Source organism: Populus euphratica, unplaced genomic scaffold (assembly GCF_000495115.2).
Source record: "Populus euphratica unplaced genomic scaffold, PopEup_1.0 scaffold1817.1, whole genome shotgun sequence".
NCBI lineage: Eukaryota > Viridiplantae > Streptophyta > Magnoliopsida > Malpighiales > Salicaceae > Populus > Populus euphratica.
In genome coordinates, this window is record NW_011501657.1 from 6,517 (window position 1) to 23,972 (window position 17,456).

Sequence of the window (17,456 nt, forward strand, 5' to 3'; positions counted from 1 at the left end):
GAACAACTTTGAAGGATGTAATTGGAAAAGAAAACAATAACAACCTATATTAACTTTTCAAACCTATAACTCTAGGTAGTGACTAAAATGGAAGTACCGCATCTAAAAAACAATTATTTTAAAATTTAGCTTGACTTGATGGGTTGACTCGTGACTTAGGTGACCCTTAGCTTAGATAGGGTTGAGTTTCAAAAGAAATTGAGGGAGAATTGATTAAGTACAAGACGACTAAACACTCAAGTTGAACCATGTTTCGGTTAACTTGGGAAAAATATAGTCAAGTCATTGTCAAAACCCGTTGGCTATTTTTTTTTTTGAAATGGTATCATTTGGATTTTTTTTAAACATTCTTTTTGGTAGACTTGGGTTAAATTAAATCAACCTACTTGAATTGTAACCCGATAATTATCCCAGATTAATAGGTTAAATTGAATCAACCTACTTGAATCGTAACTCGATAATTATCCTAGATTGACTCATGGGTAGGGCCTAGAAATAATAAGAAAACTCAAGGAGACAAATCTCAATAAATGAAATGTCAAATGATGAAATAAAAAAATAAATGAAAGATAAAAATATAGAAATTAAGAGAATAAGAACCTCATTTGAAAAAAAAATTGAGAGGATAAAAAATATTATTGAATTAAAGGGAAAAATTAAAAAAAATCAATGTAACAAATGAATCCAAAATAAAAAAAATAAAAATCAAGAGAATGAAAACCAAATCTTAAATTGTCTCTTAAAAATCAAGAATATGAATCTAAGGATGAAATTGAAAATAAATTAAATTTTGATAAACAAAAGCTAAGAATCAAAATTAGAAATTAAAACATTGAAGGTCAAATCTTAAATATTATGAAATATTGACTCGAAAGACAAAATTAAAAAGAAAAATTAAATTCATTAAAGAATCCAAAAAAAAAAAACAAAGAATACTAATTTCCAACAAACTCAATGATGATGGATGAAATTTTTAAAAATAACTGAACTTGATTTAACTTTTAGAATTTATGACATGAATCATGAGGTTAAATCACAACATAAAAGAAAACCTGAAAAAAATAACAATGTAAAATTCTCAATCAATCAAAATAATTAGGTATAAACTTATTTTTTTTTTAAAAAAGTAATTTAGAAATATAGATTTAAAAAGAAAGAGAATCACATTTGACACAAAAAGAAAAATAAAAGTAAATCAAAAGGGATGAAATTAAAAAATAATTTCAATTAAGAAAATGATAAGAACAAATAAAAATAATAATCAAAAGAATAAAAATCATATTTGATATAAAAATAGAATGTCAAGGGATAAAATCAAGAGGAAAATTAATTCAATAAAGGATTTAAAACTAAATACATATCAATTAAAAGAATAAAGATCAAATCTAATATAAAAATCAAGTATAAAGGAGATGAAATTGAAAAAACAATTAACTTAATAAATGATTCAAGACCACATACATCGCAATTAAAGGAATGAAAATTAATTCGATATAAAAATCAAGCATCAATGAATGAAATTGAAAAACAAATTCACTTAATAAATGATTCAAGCCCAAATACATTGCAATTAAAATAATAAAAATAATATAATTTAACTTAAAAACAAATAGCCAAACTTTCTTATGTGTTTTACAATGGCCAACATAGTTTTTTAGGAGGAGAGAGAGGAAAGAGGGAGGGAGGCTTGCAGCCATAGCTTCTTCGTGTGACAGCTGCGAACACGTGCCTTGCTATTGTGATTAGCGTGGTGAGGTGCATCGAATGCCCCCTTGCGGCAATTTAAGTGCCGCAAACGCCAACTATTTTTGAATTTAAATAATAATTTATACATGTTAAAATACTCAATTATCCTTGACCCTACTTGAGAAATTACAACAAAAAAACTATAAAAAAGACAAAAACATCCTCATAAATAGTCCTAGTTTTTTTTTCAAAATCTAAAGGTAGCTTCTTCGTGTGATGTTTGCGAATACATGCTTCATCACTATGATTAGGGTAGTGAGGTGCATCGAACGCCGCCCTATTGCAATTTGAGCGCTACAAGTGCCAACTATTTTTGAATTTAAATAATAATTTTTGCATATTAAAATACTCAATTATGTTTGACCCCACTTGAGAAATTATAACAAGAAAATATAAAAAAGACAAAAAAATTCTTATAAGTAGTCCTAGTTTTCTTTTTCAAAATACAAAGGTAATTTTACCATTTTTTATTTTATTTTTTTTAAAAAGCCCCTCTACCCATGCTAATTTCCTTTTCCTCTCTTAAGGGTATGATTATAAATTAACTATTTTTTTTTTTGTAAAAAACAAAAGAATCCCTCACCTAAATCTTAATTGTTTGTGCTTTTAAAGGGAAAATAGTCATCATATTGTACAAAAAAAACATCTCCAGATCATTTTGTCTCGAATCAATTTTGCAATGATGAATGTCTCATTTGGAAAAGACATTTTTATCCCTAATTTCAAGTCTAAGTTTTTTTGGCAAGGGTAAGAGTATATTTACGTTGTTCCAATCCATAATATTTTGTATTCAAAGCCACAATAAAAATCTGATCTCTTTTAGTATTCTTTGTAACTACTAGATTGTTGACCTATGTTATGAAGCGGGTCAAATTGATTTTTTTTTAACACACAAAAGAAACATCAAAGGTATTGTTGATATTTTTCCAATATTTTTTTTTTCAAATTGCATAAAGGTTGATCTGATTCACCTAATTATCTTGATGGATCCAAAGACAATCTAGATAACCGGTAAAAACATTATTTGATTTATAAAAATTTAAGATAATATTTTTTTAAAATATTATTAAAATAACAAAATATTATATTGATTTTGACCAAACCACGTTAATTTGTTAAATTTATAATCCAAATTATGAAACCACAGTAACTCTATACAAACAATTCAGGAGATAATATTATGCAGATTTTATTTCATCTTCCATTGTAAATGACAAGTCATAATTTTTTCTTCCAAATTAGTCGGGTGTTGAGACACCATCAATCAACAATGACTTGAGATAATATTAAGCAATATTGTTAGTAAATCTGGCATAATTTAGCGGGTCAATCTAAACCTAGTATACACTTGGTTAAAAAAAAACAAATTAAAATTTATTTGGAGCAACTTAATTGTTGTGGTGGGTGAACTTATGATAATTATTTTTTAAAAATAAAATAAAAAGGATTTTGTTTTAATCATTTTTAAAAAATTAAAATAACATTATTTTGTTGTTTTGATTGATTCAAATTAATCCGCCCATCATGAACTGTACAGATATAATAACTTTGATAGAAGGCAGAGAAAAAGTAATTGTTAGCAAAGTCGGTTGATGCTGAACTATATATGTTATATATGCTGAATTAAAGTGACAGAACTTTATTGTATATATTCATTCAACCTTTTTTTAATGCAAGAATGGAGGCAAAGAATCCCACAGCTGGCAAAAATCCACCTAGTTTTTGTCATTTTCATGAATTATAAGATATGGATTAAAAATAGGAGAACACATGAGCACCATACTTTTGAGGTTGAAAATAGCTGTCTACAAACATTTTTTGTGAAATAATATAGAGTATAAAACTTATTATTTCTTGTTTTGCTTTAAACTAATGCATGCCAACAATTTAATTATGTGTAGCTGGTTAAATATGCAAAAACATGTTGTGTGGGTACTATACTCTGCCAACTTATTTTAAACAATCCACATGTAATTTTTCAATTTTATTAAGTATAAAACTTATTGATCGTGGTTGGAACTGTGTTGTGTTCCAACCACAATTTCTAATTATTTAGTAAATATTTTAAATATAAATTTTAAAGATGGCTTCCACTCAAAATTAAGTTTGCACCAATTTTAATAAAGCAAAAAATTACTATTTTTTACTTTTTTCCGCATGTTGCTAAGAGAAAGAAAAAACTCAAGGTCCACTCAATTTATATTTCTTTGGCGATCATTATCGTCTAAACATTGTCAAAAGGATTAATTCACTTGTCATTATTTATAGGAATAGTGCCAAGTAAATTAATTCACCAGTTATTGTTTATGTGAACAATGACTCCATTGTTTATCGAATCATGTTTAATCTAAATTTTTTTAATTGTTTTAATTATATTTTACTCAAAAAATAATATTTAATATTATTCAATAACATTACATAAATTAAAAGGAGTTCGCATGATAACTTAATATTTGTAGAATTTGATCGTAATTTTAATTTTATTTATGATGATATTTTACTTAATTTTATTGCACATTCAAAAACTATAAAAACTATAGTTCTTATGATAAATTTCATACGTGATGAAATTGTAGATAAGTTAGTGGAATAATTAAAAATATTTGATATAAAATATTTTTTATTTAATGATGTAATAGTGGTAGTTAAATCTACAATATTTAAATTAAAAACTATCAATAGTAATATATATCTTTTTTAGTTATTTTATAACCTCAATTTAAAAAGTATGTTTAACCAAACACATATTAAACTACTTTATTTAACCTTAATTTCAACTACAGTTTTGACCATACATATATAAATATCAAATCAATCTCAATTAAAAGTAGTTTTTATAAAACAACTTTTTTTAAACTACAACTACAAAAGTTACCACAATACCAAACACGTTAGTGTGATCATTGATTGTCTTACTCTACCTGCAGATTTAAAAGGTAAATTTATTTATTAAGTATAAAAATTGTTTATTAAAAAATATTACCTAATTGTAATAATAAAAAGAAAGATAAATTAAAAAAATAACAAACTAATATTTTACTAGCTAGTAGCAAATCCACCCATGATTCATACTAAGCTTTTAAGATTTTTATCATCATATTAAAGATAAAAATAATACACTAAATTTTATAAAAAATATAATCATTTATCATTCAAACTAAAGGTGATAGCAACTCTTATCACTAGATTTTTATCATCATGACTCTTTTTTTTTTTTTTATCATCATCCGCTTTTTATCACTAGATTTTTATCATCAATCCCCTCCTCCCCCAATAATGATGTTTTTAGGCTAACTTTCACGTTTTAAAACTAGATCCCTTCCTTTTAGATCCTAAAATAGCCATTTATACCACTAAATTGATTCATTAATAATAAATTATTTTGTTATATCTTTCTAAAAGAATCAAACCCTAGATGATAATAGTGTTAAAATAAGTAAGATTAAATATAAAAATAAAGTTAGAATTCTCAATAATCTGTTTATTATGAATGCTAAGTTTAACCTAAATACAAAAAAAAGAAGAAGGTTAAACTGAAAATATTATTCTATCCTTAATAAATAAGTTTATATAAATATTATTTAACATCTCCCCTCAAACTTATGATGCGACAACTACAAGCATTGAGAGTTTGCTAATTAGAAACAAAAATGAGAGATGGAACGTGCCTTGGTAAAGAAATCAACAATCTACAAGGAAAAAGGAACAAAGGGCAAAGTATCAACAAGTAACTAACATAACCAAACAATCTTTTGGGTAGTAGATGTCATGGCATGATATTCTACTTTGGTGGATGATTGAGAAACAATAAATTGTTTCTCGCTCTTCCAAGAAATAAGAGAATCACCTAAAAAGATACAAAACCCGGTAACAAACTTATGATCTATAAGATCATTACCATGATCAGTATTGAAGTATGCATGCAACTTTAAAGAAGAGGAGGATGAAAGTAAATGATTCTGAAAAATTATACCTCGAAGAATAACTGCCCAGTGAACAGTAGTGGAGAAGCAACAAACTAACCAATAATATGAACAATATATGCAATATCTAAATGAGTAACAATGAGATATACTAAGTTCCCAATAATAATACGATATAAAATAGGATCTATCATATGTAAACCATTAGAAGAAGAGTACCTTGCATTAACCTTAATAGGAGTATTTACAGTCTTGTTATCAGTAAGTCTAGTCCGCTCAAGAATATCTGCAATATATTTCGATTGAGAAAGAAAGTACCTTCTAAGTGAGTATGCTACCTCAATACCCAGAAAATATTAAAGATAATCTAAATCTTTCATTTCAAATCGTCTAACTAACTTTGTCTTCAACACTAAAATACCATCAATGTCATCACTATTAATAATCATGTCATCAAAATATAAAGACAAAATGATACGATCTGTATCAATGCATTTAATAAAAAGAACAGAATCATGACAACTAAAAACAAAGTCAAAAAACAAGATCACAATAGAGAATTTATCAAATCAAGCATAGGTAATGAGTTTTAGTATGAGAGGTAGAATCATGAAAACATTGTTCTACTTATAAGCTAGAGTAGAAATCCCTCTTGTTTTAGCTTTGGTTAATATAGGATTACTCCTAGTTTTGTTTTATTGTTTTTTCAAGAAATTTATAAATCACTAAAACTATATTTATGTATTTTGTAATTAAATTTTAATATAGAATAAATAAAATAAAATTGAATGAATTTATTGTTTCCAAACTAAACTTTCTCAATTACAAATATGAATTGAATTGCTTGATTTTATGTAAATCACAAATTTCATCTTAATTATTGAAAGAAATATTTCAAATAAATAAATGAGCATTATAAAAAAATTAGAAATCCAAAGTAATCGATCAATTGGTCGGGAATGAAGATACAGTCACATAACCAGATCAAGATGACAAACAAAACATTCAATGCTAATGTTTGTATTCAAATAGTAGAAACTAGATTGAACAAATAAAAAACATTAAGGATTAGAAAGAATTATTGCAGCTGCAACCTTTGAGTAAAACTAGTAAATGGTTACACAGCACTCATAGTTTCTTGAAAACCATACTTTAAATCAAAAGAATTGAAGATTAATATAATATAAATCAAATTTATTAAGTGGTTTGTTTTCTAGTTTACTTGTTTTTCAAAATATTTTTAAAAAAAGTAATTTAGGTATTAAATCAATGTACTTTAAATGTTTTTTCGGTGATTTTTATATATTGATATAAAAAAATAAAATAAAAATTTAAAAAATATTATTTTAATATATTTTTAAATGAAAAACTTTACCAAAAACATGTTATATCTCCTTACCAAACACTTGCTTAAAAATATTGCTGAATAAGGGGAAAAAAAACCATAAAAAATCCATAAAAAATCAAAGAAAAATGGATTGAAAAATGAGTTTGTTATTTTAAACTCTATATCTCTTCTGTATCTCATTACTAAACACTTGCTTGATATCATGATGATTGGTCCAAGATTACCTTTGTGTTGAAAGAAGCTGTAAGAATCTCATTGAACGACATTGAAAGGTGGCAGGTCCAGTCTCCAGCAGATAAAATATGGATACATGATCCTTGTTGCTCTCTGTTTTCCTCAAAACTGCAGTGCTTTTGTACATGACATCTCAAAGGTCATCTTGGGCCAATCATCATGATATCATAGTCTCATCATAGTATCAACAGTTGCTTCTCTTATATTTCTTAAAACTACGACTAATTAAGAACTTGCATCAAAATGCTATAGATGGATAACACACTTCAGTCTGTAGGGAGACTTGTGCTGGAAAAAATGGCATGGAAGTGATGCTGAACATGCTGACATCAACGAGCTATGAGTGGACCAGTTCAGCTGAATTACTCTGCGCCTTGAAGCCCCCTCTAATGCGGTTGTGTGCCAGGCAAGAGAACTTTAACATTTAACTCTAATGAAACTGCTGGCCAGGGGCTTTGAATCCCCTGCAAAAGGTTATATTTCTAATTGAAATTGTCAAATGAACCAAATTGTCACGGGCATGGCAGTTGAAGCAACATACAGTATTGATTGAAATTGTAACTTTCTCTGCCTTTGGTGCATATAATTGTAACTTCCTTTTCCTTACGTACAAAGAACACTTCCTCATAAAGTTGTTCTATTTGTTTCATAGAAATGACAGGTCATGTGTAGTAAGTGACACAGAGGTCTAATAACCGGGTGTGTTGGAGGTGGCCTTATATTTCTCAGTTGTTGGATAAAGCCTTGATTTTTTTCATTTTATGAAATGCTATTGCAGGTACCTTCTCCAAGAGAAGGAGGGAGGAAAAGCTCTAGATTCTGTGGCAAATTTTCACTTGCAAAATGGAGCGGTATATCATCTGAACTTAATTTTGTAAATTAGGAATTGAATCACTTTTAGCAACCACATCTACTGGCAGACCCGGTGTGGTCTCACTTAATGTATTATATTTTCTTTTTGTTTATTTTTTCATCCTGGGTTGATTTTGAAACCTGCAGATGTAGAGTTTGAACATGCTCCCAGTGATTTTATGTGATTTGTCATCTGAAAGTTGGGAAGATTAGAAACAAAATGATCTCCAGGTTGAAAAATTTATGAACACTGAAGTTATGTATTGCAATGTGGAACAGATGGTTGAAAGATTAAATTGGATGGCAGGCCGGTCTGAGAAAGGTCTTCGTCAAGGTGGATGTATCATGGTGAACTACATGTACAGGTGACTCTCTTCACAAAACCAGCATTGTTTTCATATTGTGCATGATTGAACAAAGGAAAGGCTGGTTCCACATATAATACTCACAGAATGGATTAGATCTAACCTATGAAGCACAGATGCTTCAAAATCCCTCACATTTCCGTATCGAGCCTGTTTCCATTTCGATAAATGATCCAGTATTTCTAGATACGTATGAAATTCTTCTAAAGCGCATTCAAAATTAATAAAATTGTAATTCCTTTTGGATACTTGGGATATTTAAAAAATGCTTCCATAAATATATCTGGGACCTCCCTGTTACTTCTTTAGTGCTGTTTCATCCATTCTTATATTGAAAAAAATAATATTTTGCATGTTTGAATTTATATTAAACTAATGTACTTACTATAGATGGACAATAATTGATGAACATTGCTGGTATAATTCCCTATCCACAATGTATCACATCCTAAATTCTCAAGAATTGATGTACCAACGTATCCGTATCATGTCTTACCTATAGCTTGTATTCGTGTCTGTGCTTCCTTAGATCTAATATTTGACAGCTTTTACCTAGAAGACCTGCCCCATAATCAAACCAGTAACAGTACCTTGTCTTGATAATTTGCTACAAAAGGAATTGGTATTTTTTGACATTTTTTAATGGATTTGTGGTTGATAATTTCTTATTTCGCTTAAGTTTCAACCTCAAATGACATGATATATTGAAAATGACTTGCAGGGTGGAGCACATTGAAGAATATGCTTAATCATATTTCAGCACTGGGCATATACATGCTTCGAGTGACATTCGCCTCTATACCATGGTAACATGTTTTCCATATATAGCATGATTCTTCATTTTCGATGTATGAGCTAGTCAATCATGGAATCATCTGTGTTTTCAATAAACAATAAACCCTCATTTTGTTTACCCTCTCTGATTTGGTTATTGTCTGTAGCCACAGAAGGAACATGAGGCGACTGCAGATTAACTTTGCAGGACAAACATCCAGTACATAATTTTGCTTCCAGTTTAGTTAGTTCTTGCATTTGTTGATTATTAAGAATACAAAGGAAGGGAAGCTCATGTCTTGCTCAATTCATGGTCTTGGATGAGCTTTGATCAAATTAGGTTCAAGAAGATGCCGCACTCTGTTCCAGGTTGACAGAAGACGTCTTTCTTGTTGCTTCACTTCCTGTGTTTGTTTCTGTAACTTCGTATATTTGTTTTGCAATTTCCTTTTTATGTGGAAAAAGAAACCAATAAAATGTCAACAATGTATACGGATTGACTACTAGAAAGCATTACATTAAAAAGATATCTAGCGTAATCTTCATTAATTAACTCTTGTGTTCATATGTTACAATAATTTGGTCTCCAACGCCTGCGATCGTACTTTGGAACCTTAACCATTCGAATGGCTATCATAGCTCATATCAGAAGGATATTTCTATTGCATAACATGGGTATATGGTGTAATCAGGCCAGAACACTGGATGGATTCAGACAGATACAACAACTGGTGAATATAGATTGATCACTTCTCACTTTCTTTAGTGGGGCTTGTTTCGACAACATAATCTCTCATGATCCTTGTGTTTGATTCATCAACTATCTGTAAAAAAGAGGCCAAAGAACCACGAAACAATAAGAAGAGTTATCCACCATCATTTATCAATGGCAAGAAGCATCAGAAACAAAATGACTGAATTCTGACCTTCACTGATAATCTCTTCAAGTTGTCCCACTCAAAATCATTCTTACAGTACGCAGATCGAACCTACAGCAACTTGCCATAGATTCAGATTATTGTTGATCAATACATGCAGATGTGGCTGGCATTTCTGGATTAAAAAAATGAAATTTTGAACAAGAATAAAAAGTGTGCTGACCTCTAAGATTCGCATAGCTGTAATGTGGACATGATGTTGTAATTTGAATCATAGGATTTGGGCACGTTTGAGAGAAAAAAGGATATAATGTCAGAGAGGAAGAATTAAGAACAGAAATAGAAAATTAAGAACCAGTAAGAGATGTGTGGATAGCATTACCCAAACCCTTATGCCTAGAAGATTCCCTCATCAGTTCAGCACAAAATTTGTCTCCATCATTCAAGGAATGCCTATTCAAAAACTCCATCAACTCTTCATATGCTTCGGGGCTATAGCTCTGCTCTGGGAAATAATTGTTAACAGATGAAATCATCCAAATAAACAATCGTAAGCTTATAAACAAAACAGATGAGACTTCAGCAGCAAGGAAAGGAGGAACCTCCAGCTGTGCAGTGACAATTCTAACAGCAATGTAAGTGAAGAAATCATGCAGGTTTTTTGCTGCCTTTTTCTCTGGTGATGCTTCTCCAAATCCTACATAATACATCTAACAATTAAGACTTAAAAAAGATAAAGAAACACAAAGATGTATATTTCTCTGTGTGACACCCACCAGGGACATACATCTTTTGGCAGTACAAGCGAGTTGGTTGAGTGGTTCTTGGTATCTTGCATGGCCAAGAAGGATAAGCTTTGTTCCTGTAAGGTTTCGGTAAGAAAAAAGAGAGCTGAGAGAGTGACAGAACTGAAGAGGTTTCCATGCTTGCTGATAGAAATCTTGGTTTTGGTCCGAGAAGTGAAGATTTGGGTTCTGTTTTTTGTGATGCTTTGAGCTCAGGTTGAGACCACCAAAACTGATTCAAGCCAAAAAAAAAAAAAAATCCTATCTGCCTCAGCTTTGCTTCCAGTAGTTGATGCAAAAATATCTTATGAGTCCATCTGGAAAAGTGGTAAAATCTCTCTCAGTAGTCACACTTTCTTTCATATCCACCAGGATCGAGCCCCACCACTATTGTCTTAGGTGCAAAGGGAAGTTGCTCCTGCCAAATTGCACAAAACTACAAATCTGGACCAGGTAGAGTCATGTGGATAGCAATTGTGTCGCCTATAGTTTTTTAAAAATTTAACCAAGTATTTCCATCCATATTTGATAGCAGATTCCATCAAAATTGTGGTTGTTGTTGGTTTTTTTTTTATTAAAGAATTTTGATAGAAGGCTTCAATTGACGAAATCAAAATTGCTTGCAGCTAAAAGATGACAATCCAATAGTCGAGGGGTTTCTTTGAGATTTGCCAAAACAAAATTATGACCTCTTAACTAATTTTTGAAGCTAGGGACAGTGTGAATAGAACTTGATGACTTGTACGTCTTCATTTTGCTTTGAACAAGGGAGACTAATTCCTTACTAAAGATTTTTTTTTTAATTTAGAAATATACTTGAATACATTTTAAAAGTATATTTTACTTAAAAAAATATTAAATTAATATTTTTTATATTAAAATTAAATAAAAATTATTTTAAAATATCTTCAAATAAGTATGAATATAAACTTATTAAAACCAGTTTAATTTATAACCTTGGTCAAACCCTTAATCATGAGTTAGGTGAATTTATTCAAGTTGACTTTAATAAATTAATGATATTATGTTATTTTATTTTATTTTTTAAAATTAAACTGGATTTTAATTAAGCAGATCAGACTATAAATAGTCATATTAAGTTAATTGGTTCAAATTAAATTAATTTTGGCTTAACTTGTTTTAACACTCGACCTAGACCAGGGACTAGGTTAGCAGATCTTAGATCAACATGACGACACAAGCCGAGTTTAATAATTGTTGATAGATGATGATATTTGCTTTAAACTAGGGAGGGTCGGTCTTTAAAGAAGGATGAATGTGATGTCTTAAACTCGACACTAACCTATATCAAAGCCTGGATTACTAGTTGGATGAGTTGAGCTGAGTGAATCAAAATAACAATCTCTTAAGTTTTAGGAAGTGAAATAACCATGTAAATTATAAGTTAATATTTTTTTAATATCAGGCCTAAACTAAAAACCGAATCAGCTGAGTTTTGGATAAAAATATTAAACCACACCAAATTTAATAAATGTAGATGAATGATGATATTTGAGCCTGAATTGTCTATTTGAAATTAAATTCGAGTTAACTTGGCTTTCAAAAATAATGTTAAGATTAAATTGCACCCAAAACATCTGTTGCAAAAAGTGACTGACAATCTGATACTTACGGCTGTAAACAAGCAAAATCAAAAGAGGCCAAGACTGGATACAGAATTCAAACAAACGATCCTCTGACTGCCTTCTTGCAACCTTGTAAACGATGGATCGCTTCTCAAATCAATTCTAACAGTCAAATCTTTCATGCTCTTCCCTTATTTTTCCTCAATTAATTCGAAGTCCAAATCCTCATCCACAACTATTTGTGACCTTATGTGTATTGAGAGAATCAGACCTTTCTCTTTCCTGAATTATATGTCTACACCATTATTGCGAACGACTTTTCTAGTCTTACAGGATGTCAACGGTCTATTTTGGTTGGTCCCTGATCAATAATGTCCAATATTGAATCTGAGGCCCAACTGTTCACGTTTCAAACAACTAATACACTTGGAGACCATCGTTCAAGTCTCCCTTTGATCGATGTATAAGAATTCAAAGTTGTTTTGGAAGCCATTTTAGGTTTTTGATTCATACGAGAATTAACTTTCGATATCAATCAATTAATATTATGATATATGAAATATTTCTCACATATTTTAATGTATTTTTTTTTTTATAATTTCAATATTTTAAGGCGTATATAATAACACTTAACTACTTTAAAAAATGAATATTTATCGCATGTAATGTCATTATATTATACTCAAGATCTATAATATATATAAATGTGTATTAGAGTAAATATATAGTTAAATCATTTTAAGGATATTCAAGCTTGCTTGAAAAGAAAAAAAAAATGATGTTATTTTAGCTTCGCAGCTGATTTGTGATGCACTGCAGTAAGATCATGAAATTCATGCTTTTATTCGTGAGAACAAACACACCTTTACACATCATAAAAAAGAAAGAAAGAAGAGTCAACCCTAAAAAAAATTATGTGAATGCTGATGGGTGCCCTCATACGCGCTTGTTGATCCCTCCAGTCCCTTCCAAGTTGATTATTGGCCGGAGACTTCACTGTTAGCAATTGACTTCCTGTTGAGCTCTCCATATATTGGCACCCCTCACGTTGAGGTTAAGCATCAGTTGCACCATTACTGATATCTATCAATTAATGGAGAAGAAACCTAAAGAAGCAAGAACGCCATTGACAGGCTTTGCGTCATTAAACGAAGACCTTGTTCAAAACATTCTGAAGAGAACACCAGCTTCATCCTTTGCATCAGCTGCTTGTGTTTGCAAATCATGGAACCAAACTTGCAATCAAATCCTTTCCAAACCAAAGCTTGCTTCTGCCTTTTCTCTCAACCCAGACCAGAAGGTTTGTTGGGCCTTCGAATGAAAACCTACAAATGCCATTATATTTTATGGTAAATCTCTAACTTGAATTGACTTTGAGTGCGTTTTAATTCATGATGATCAAACAGGTTGCATCACAAGAGGTTGTGAATAAGGTTCTCTCCGAGCCCATTAGACCCCAGTTTGCCATTGCAAATGTTATTGGGAGTGGTGTTGATTTGAGTGAAACCCTCAATTTTGTAAGATTTATCAGTAAACTTTGCTTTTTTATTTCTTGTTACGAAGGAAAAACTCGATCCTAAAGCCCTTGGAAGAGGGGTTAATGTTTACTCGAGCTACAAAATAACACAAGTTAATAATATTTTGATGTCTCTTTTTTATTCTTCTTAGTTTTAACTCTTTTTGACCTTCTTCTACTTCCACTTCTTCCTTTTTTTTTGTTAATCTAATTCTATGTTACTCTGTATGGTATATGTTGCAGTTAGCAGCGAAACTTGGTTCAAAAACTCCAATTATTGTGTCTTGTGCAAATGGAATCATAGGAAGAGATGCTGCTACTGATGAACATCAAGAGGTCACCGCTTTTTAACATTTTTTCTTCTCTTGTTCTTAAGAAAGATGAAAGGTTTTATGAATTCTTGGCTTGGTAATCTACAAATTTGCATGCAGGTTATGTTAGAAGATTTTTGGGCTGATGCTGCATCAAAAAATTCAGGCTTTGGTGTCCTGCTGACTGTGGGATTCTTACCGGGACTCCAAGTTGAAGCTATCCCGTTGTTACGGCCAAGAAAGGTCAGAAATTTTGCATTATTTAGAAAATGATATTTCAGAGAGCTTGTTTGCTCCTTCTCAAATGGCATCACGGAGAGCCACAAAAGTCAGTCTACTTTGTATAGTTTGGAAGAAAGGAAATTAATGGAGAGATAATCATGCCCTACAATTAGAATCTCGATGATAGAACCATGATACTGAATTCTGATATAGCATAGGAAATCGTCTTTTTTTTCTAAAAGTTATTATCTAAAGTTATTAGATAAGAACTTTTATGTACAATATTATTCATGGTGTCGGGTTGATTTGACTTCAACACCATTGTAGCGTGCTAGCTGTATTGTTTTGAAGCTCTCTTCATGAAATTCTAGCAATCAATTCTTTTAATTTTTGTCAATCTTTAATTAATTTTTTTTAATTGTGCAATTTTCATTTGTGTAGGTTGTAGGTTTTATATTGAGTGCAACATGTTATATGTCTGGTATTTATAATCATTTTTTTTGTCCAACGTCTCTTTTTATAATCAAATTATAAGAAATATATTACAAAAGCTATATATATTATCTATTTAGGTGTGTGTTTGCAGATGTTTTTCAATTAGAAACATATTAAAATAATATTGTTTTAAAAAAAATTAATTTTAATATCAACACATCAAAATGATTTCAAAATACCAAAAATATATTAATATGAAGTAAGGAAAAAAATAAAACATATATTAAAAAAAACATTTTTGAAACACTAAAATAAACAAGGCTTAGAGGATATCCAAAGCAAAAAAACAAAAAAGATATTTGTTACAAAACTTGGAAATCGCTACAAATAGAGTATAAATTAAAAAAAAATATAAAAAAATGTTAAGTGCCAAGAAATCTAAACATTATTAATATGTGTCACTCTAATCTGCCAACTGTCCAATGTATTTTGTCTCTTGAGGCTCAAGCATAGAATTGAGTAGTTTAATGTGTTTTTGAAACTAATAATTGAGTGATTCAATTAATTATGCATCTTTAATTAATGATATATATTTTTTATTTGAAAATGTGTGTGAAAGAAGAAAATATTAGCGATTAATATAAAATGTAAAGTCTTTACTCCTATGTTTCATATGCATATATCGTTTTTCTAAATATAGTTTTGAATCTCAACAACTCTCAATTTTCTTTGACAGCAACTAATAATGACTCAACAATATTGTATTGCCCTAAAAAAAGCCAAATAGGATAAAATGCCATATGATTGTCATATATAGTGTATCAAATTAGAAAAATTAAATGTCAACAGTGATCATGGATTTACTATTATTTTATATATTTATGGATTATTATTAGAATTCATAAATGTCACAATTATAAAAATTACAAATATAAAAAAATTTAAATAGATTAATATTTATTGGAAGATACATAGGATAGAGGATAAAGTGGATTACAAAAATGAGGGTATATTCTTCAAAAAATAAATAGGTTATGAACATGCTAAACATTTGGTAACTCATAGCCACGCATTTGCCACTTCTGATACTGATCTTGAGTGTTTTTGTTGACATGGTGACATCAGGCAGCTAGTCGAATGGCATTGGTTGATAAGTTTGTGATCGATATTAGGAATTACGCAGCAAATGTTTCTGGTTCCACTTCACCGGCTCTCGTTATAATGTTCGGAGTAAGTTAATGCATGTTTTCATGCTTGCACATAATTAATTGTATAGTTCCAAAACCCAATCTGGCTTGATAGGTTGACTTGAAACCCGGCCGACTCAGGACTGGAATTTCTTGCTAAAATCATGAGATGTGAATTTTGTTCCTCTGTAGGGTGAAAAGGCCGAGCAAAAACCTGTCATGGAAAAGTTGGGTGAGTTTTTCTAGACAAGCGATCTTTGAGTTTACTTTTGTTTGATTTTGTTCGAAGGAAAATACATCGAGGCTCGTCCTGCCCACATAAAATATATATAGGCAGCAAAGAGAGCTAATATTTAACTTTTGGGACTGCTGAGAGAAGGCAACAACTACTAATGCAATTATTGAAAATCTTAGTCCATTTTATTATAATTCTTTTTCTGAATTTGATCCTTACACCACCATTTTTGTTCTTTTACAAGATATATTTTCTTGATTTCCTTTCTTCCAACCATTATAAACCCGATTCCTAAAACGCATATAGTTACCTGATATGGAGTCTGGCTTGGCTGAAGACTTAGTAATGAGTTTGCTATCTCAACTCAGATTTATCTTAAAAATATATCGTTTTAAATAAAAAATAATAATAAAAATATTATTTTAAACAAATAAAAAATAAATTTCTTGAAATTAACTGGGCCAAGTAACATAGATTTGACCATGCTAATATATATTTCGGTTTAATAAAAAGCTCAGCTTAGGCTAAGCTCTTGATCAAGAAGTTACAGTGTGTTGATACGTTGTGAAGAGTTTAATAACTATAATAAAGAGAAAATATCCAAAAATATATCTATTTAGTTGATAAATTAAGAAATCACTTATAATTCTTGATCCAGATTTTGCAATTCTTGATCCAGATTTACAACACTAGGTTCTTGAAGTTGATACTATATATTGTATGTTACAGATCATGCCATGTCCAGGGAAACTTTCATTGCGGGTGATGAGAGAGCCCAATTCCTGTACAAAAGTGGCATAGAGTCAAGAAATGTACACGGGAGCGGCACTGAATATATTTCTGATGCAGTTGTTCTTGTATTTGCAAGGGATCGACACAGAGCTTCTGGTATCTGTTTATCCATCCATGTTCTTACTGTTTCATTCTCTTTTGACAACTAAAAATGGAGAGGAAAAAACCCACCTTCAAGCACTTGTGATACGATTAGAACAATAAATGTTTTTGACATGGCGCATAGGGCAAGGCCAGTACGTGGGCAGGAGGGGGGGGGGGTGGGGG

At 30.4% G+C, this 17,456-nt stretch overlaps 3 protein-coding genes across 6 annotated transcripts in view; 2 read left to right on the forward strand and 1 right to left on the reverse strand.

The window, feature by feature from the left end:
* The first annotated feature begins 7,250 nt into the window (after positions 1-7,250).
* Positions 7,251-9,769, forward strand: LOC105118227 (malonyl-CoA decarboxylase, mitochondrial-like). 3 transcript variants are annotated; one of them, XR_840914.1, is made up of 6 exons: positions 7,251-7,495; positions 7,538-7,657; positions 8,030-8,102; positions 8,383-8,468; positions 9,190-9,274; positions 9,410-9,769. XR_840914.1 is itself a non-coding variant. In XM_011016126.1 (5 exons), exons 1-4 carry the CDS (start codon positions 7,554-7,556, stop codon positions 9,215-9,217), a joined length of 291 nt encoding a protein of 96 aa, XP_011014428.1. In that variant the 5' UTR covers positions 7,510-7,553; the 3' UTR covers positions 9,218-9,254; positions 9,408-9,769. The 3 variants fall into 3 exon arrangements, 1 of the variants encoding a protein (XP_011014428.1); XR_840913.1 differs by lacking the exon at positions 7,251-7,495 and having other exon boundaries at positions 7,510-7,657; XM_011016126.1 differs by lacking the exon at positions 7,251-7,495 and having other exon boundaries at positions 7,510-7,657; positions 9,190-9,254; positions 9,408-9,769.
* On the reverse strand, positions 9,756-11,224 carry LOC105118226 (uncharacterized). The gene is made up of 6 exons (XM_011016125.1): positions 10,897-11,224; positions 10,723-10,817; positions 10,503-10,620; positions 10,344-10,360; positions 10,169-10,231; positions 9,756-10,066 (listed from the first exon to the last, which is right to left on the reverse strand). The coding sequence occupies exons 1-6, from the start codon at positions 11,042-11,044 to the stop codon at positions 9,989-9,991; spliced, it is 519 nt and encodes a 172-aa protein (XP_011014427.1). The 5' UTR covers positions 11,045-11,224; the 3' UTR covers positions 9,756-9,988.
* Positions 11,225-13,290: 2,066 nt separating this feature from the next.
* The window catches only part of LOC105118229 (F-box/LRR-repeat protein At5g63520-like), a 9,545-nt gene continuing 5,379 nt past the window's right edge, over positions 13,291-17,456 (forward strand). For both annotated transcript variants that reach the window (XR_840915.1, XM_011016127.1), the window contains exons 1-7: positions 13,291-13,791; positions 13,898-14,008; positions 14,251-14,343; positions 14,439-14,561; positions 16,101-16,205; positions 16,355-16,394; positions 17,127-17,285. Coding sequence is in view for 1 of the 2 variants with exons in the window: in XM_011016127.1 (XP_011014429.1) it covers positions 13,585-13,791; positions 13,898-14,008; positions 14,251-14,343; positions 14,439-14,561; positions 16,101-16,205; positions 16,355-16,394; positions 17,127-17,285 (838 nt within the window). In the remaining variant the exon portion in view is untranslated. The remainder of the gene's footprint in view (positions 13,792-13,897; positions 14,009-14,250; positions 14,344-14,438; positions 14,562-16,100; positions 16,206-16,354; positions 16,395-17,126; positions 17,286-17,456) is intronic.

What these genes read in the sequence shown, in the direction of transcription:
- LOC105118227 (XM_011016126.1), top strand. Translation starts at nt 7,554, where the DNA reads ATGGAAGTGATGCTGAACATGCTGACATCAACGAGCTATGAGTGGACC. An exon ending in CTAATGCGGTTGTGTGCCAG is followed by an intron (nt 7,658 to 8,029) that starts GCAAGAGAACTT and finishes ATGCTATTGCAG; the next exon opens with GTACCTTCTCCAAGAGAAGG. An exon ending in TTCACTTGCAAAATGGAGCG is followed by an intron (nt 8,103 to 8,382) that starts GTATATCATCTG and finishes AATGTGGAACAG; the next exon opens with ATGGTTGAAAGATTAAATTG.
- LOC105118226 (XM_011016125.1), bottom strand. Translation starts at nt 11,044, where the DNA reads ATGGAAACCTCTTCAGTTCTGTCACTCTCTCAGCTCTCTTTTTTCTTA. An exon ending in CCAAAAGATGTATGTCCCTG is followed by an intron (nt 10,818 to 10,896) that starts GTGGGTGTCACA and finishes TGTATTATGTAG; the next exon opens with GATTTGGAGAAGCATCACCA. An exon ending in TGAAGAGATTATCAGTGAAG is followed by an intron (nt 10,067 to 10,168) that starts GTCAGAATTCAG and finishes TCTTTTTTACAG; the next exon opens with ATAGTTGATGAATCAAACAC.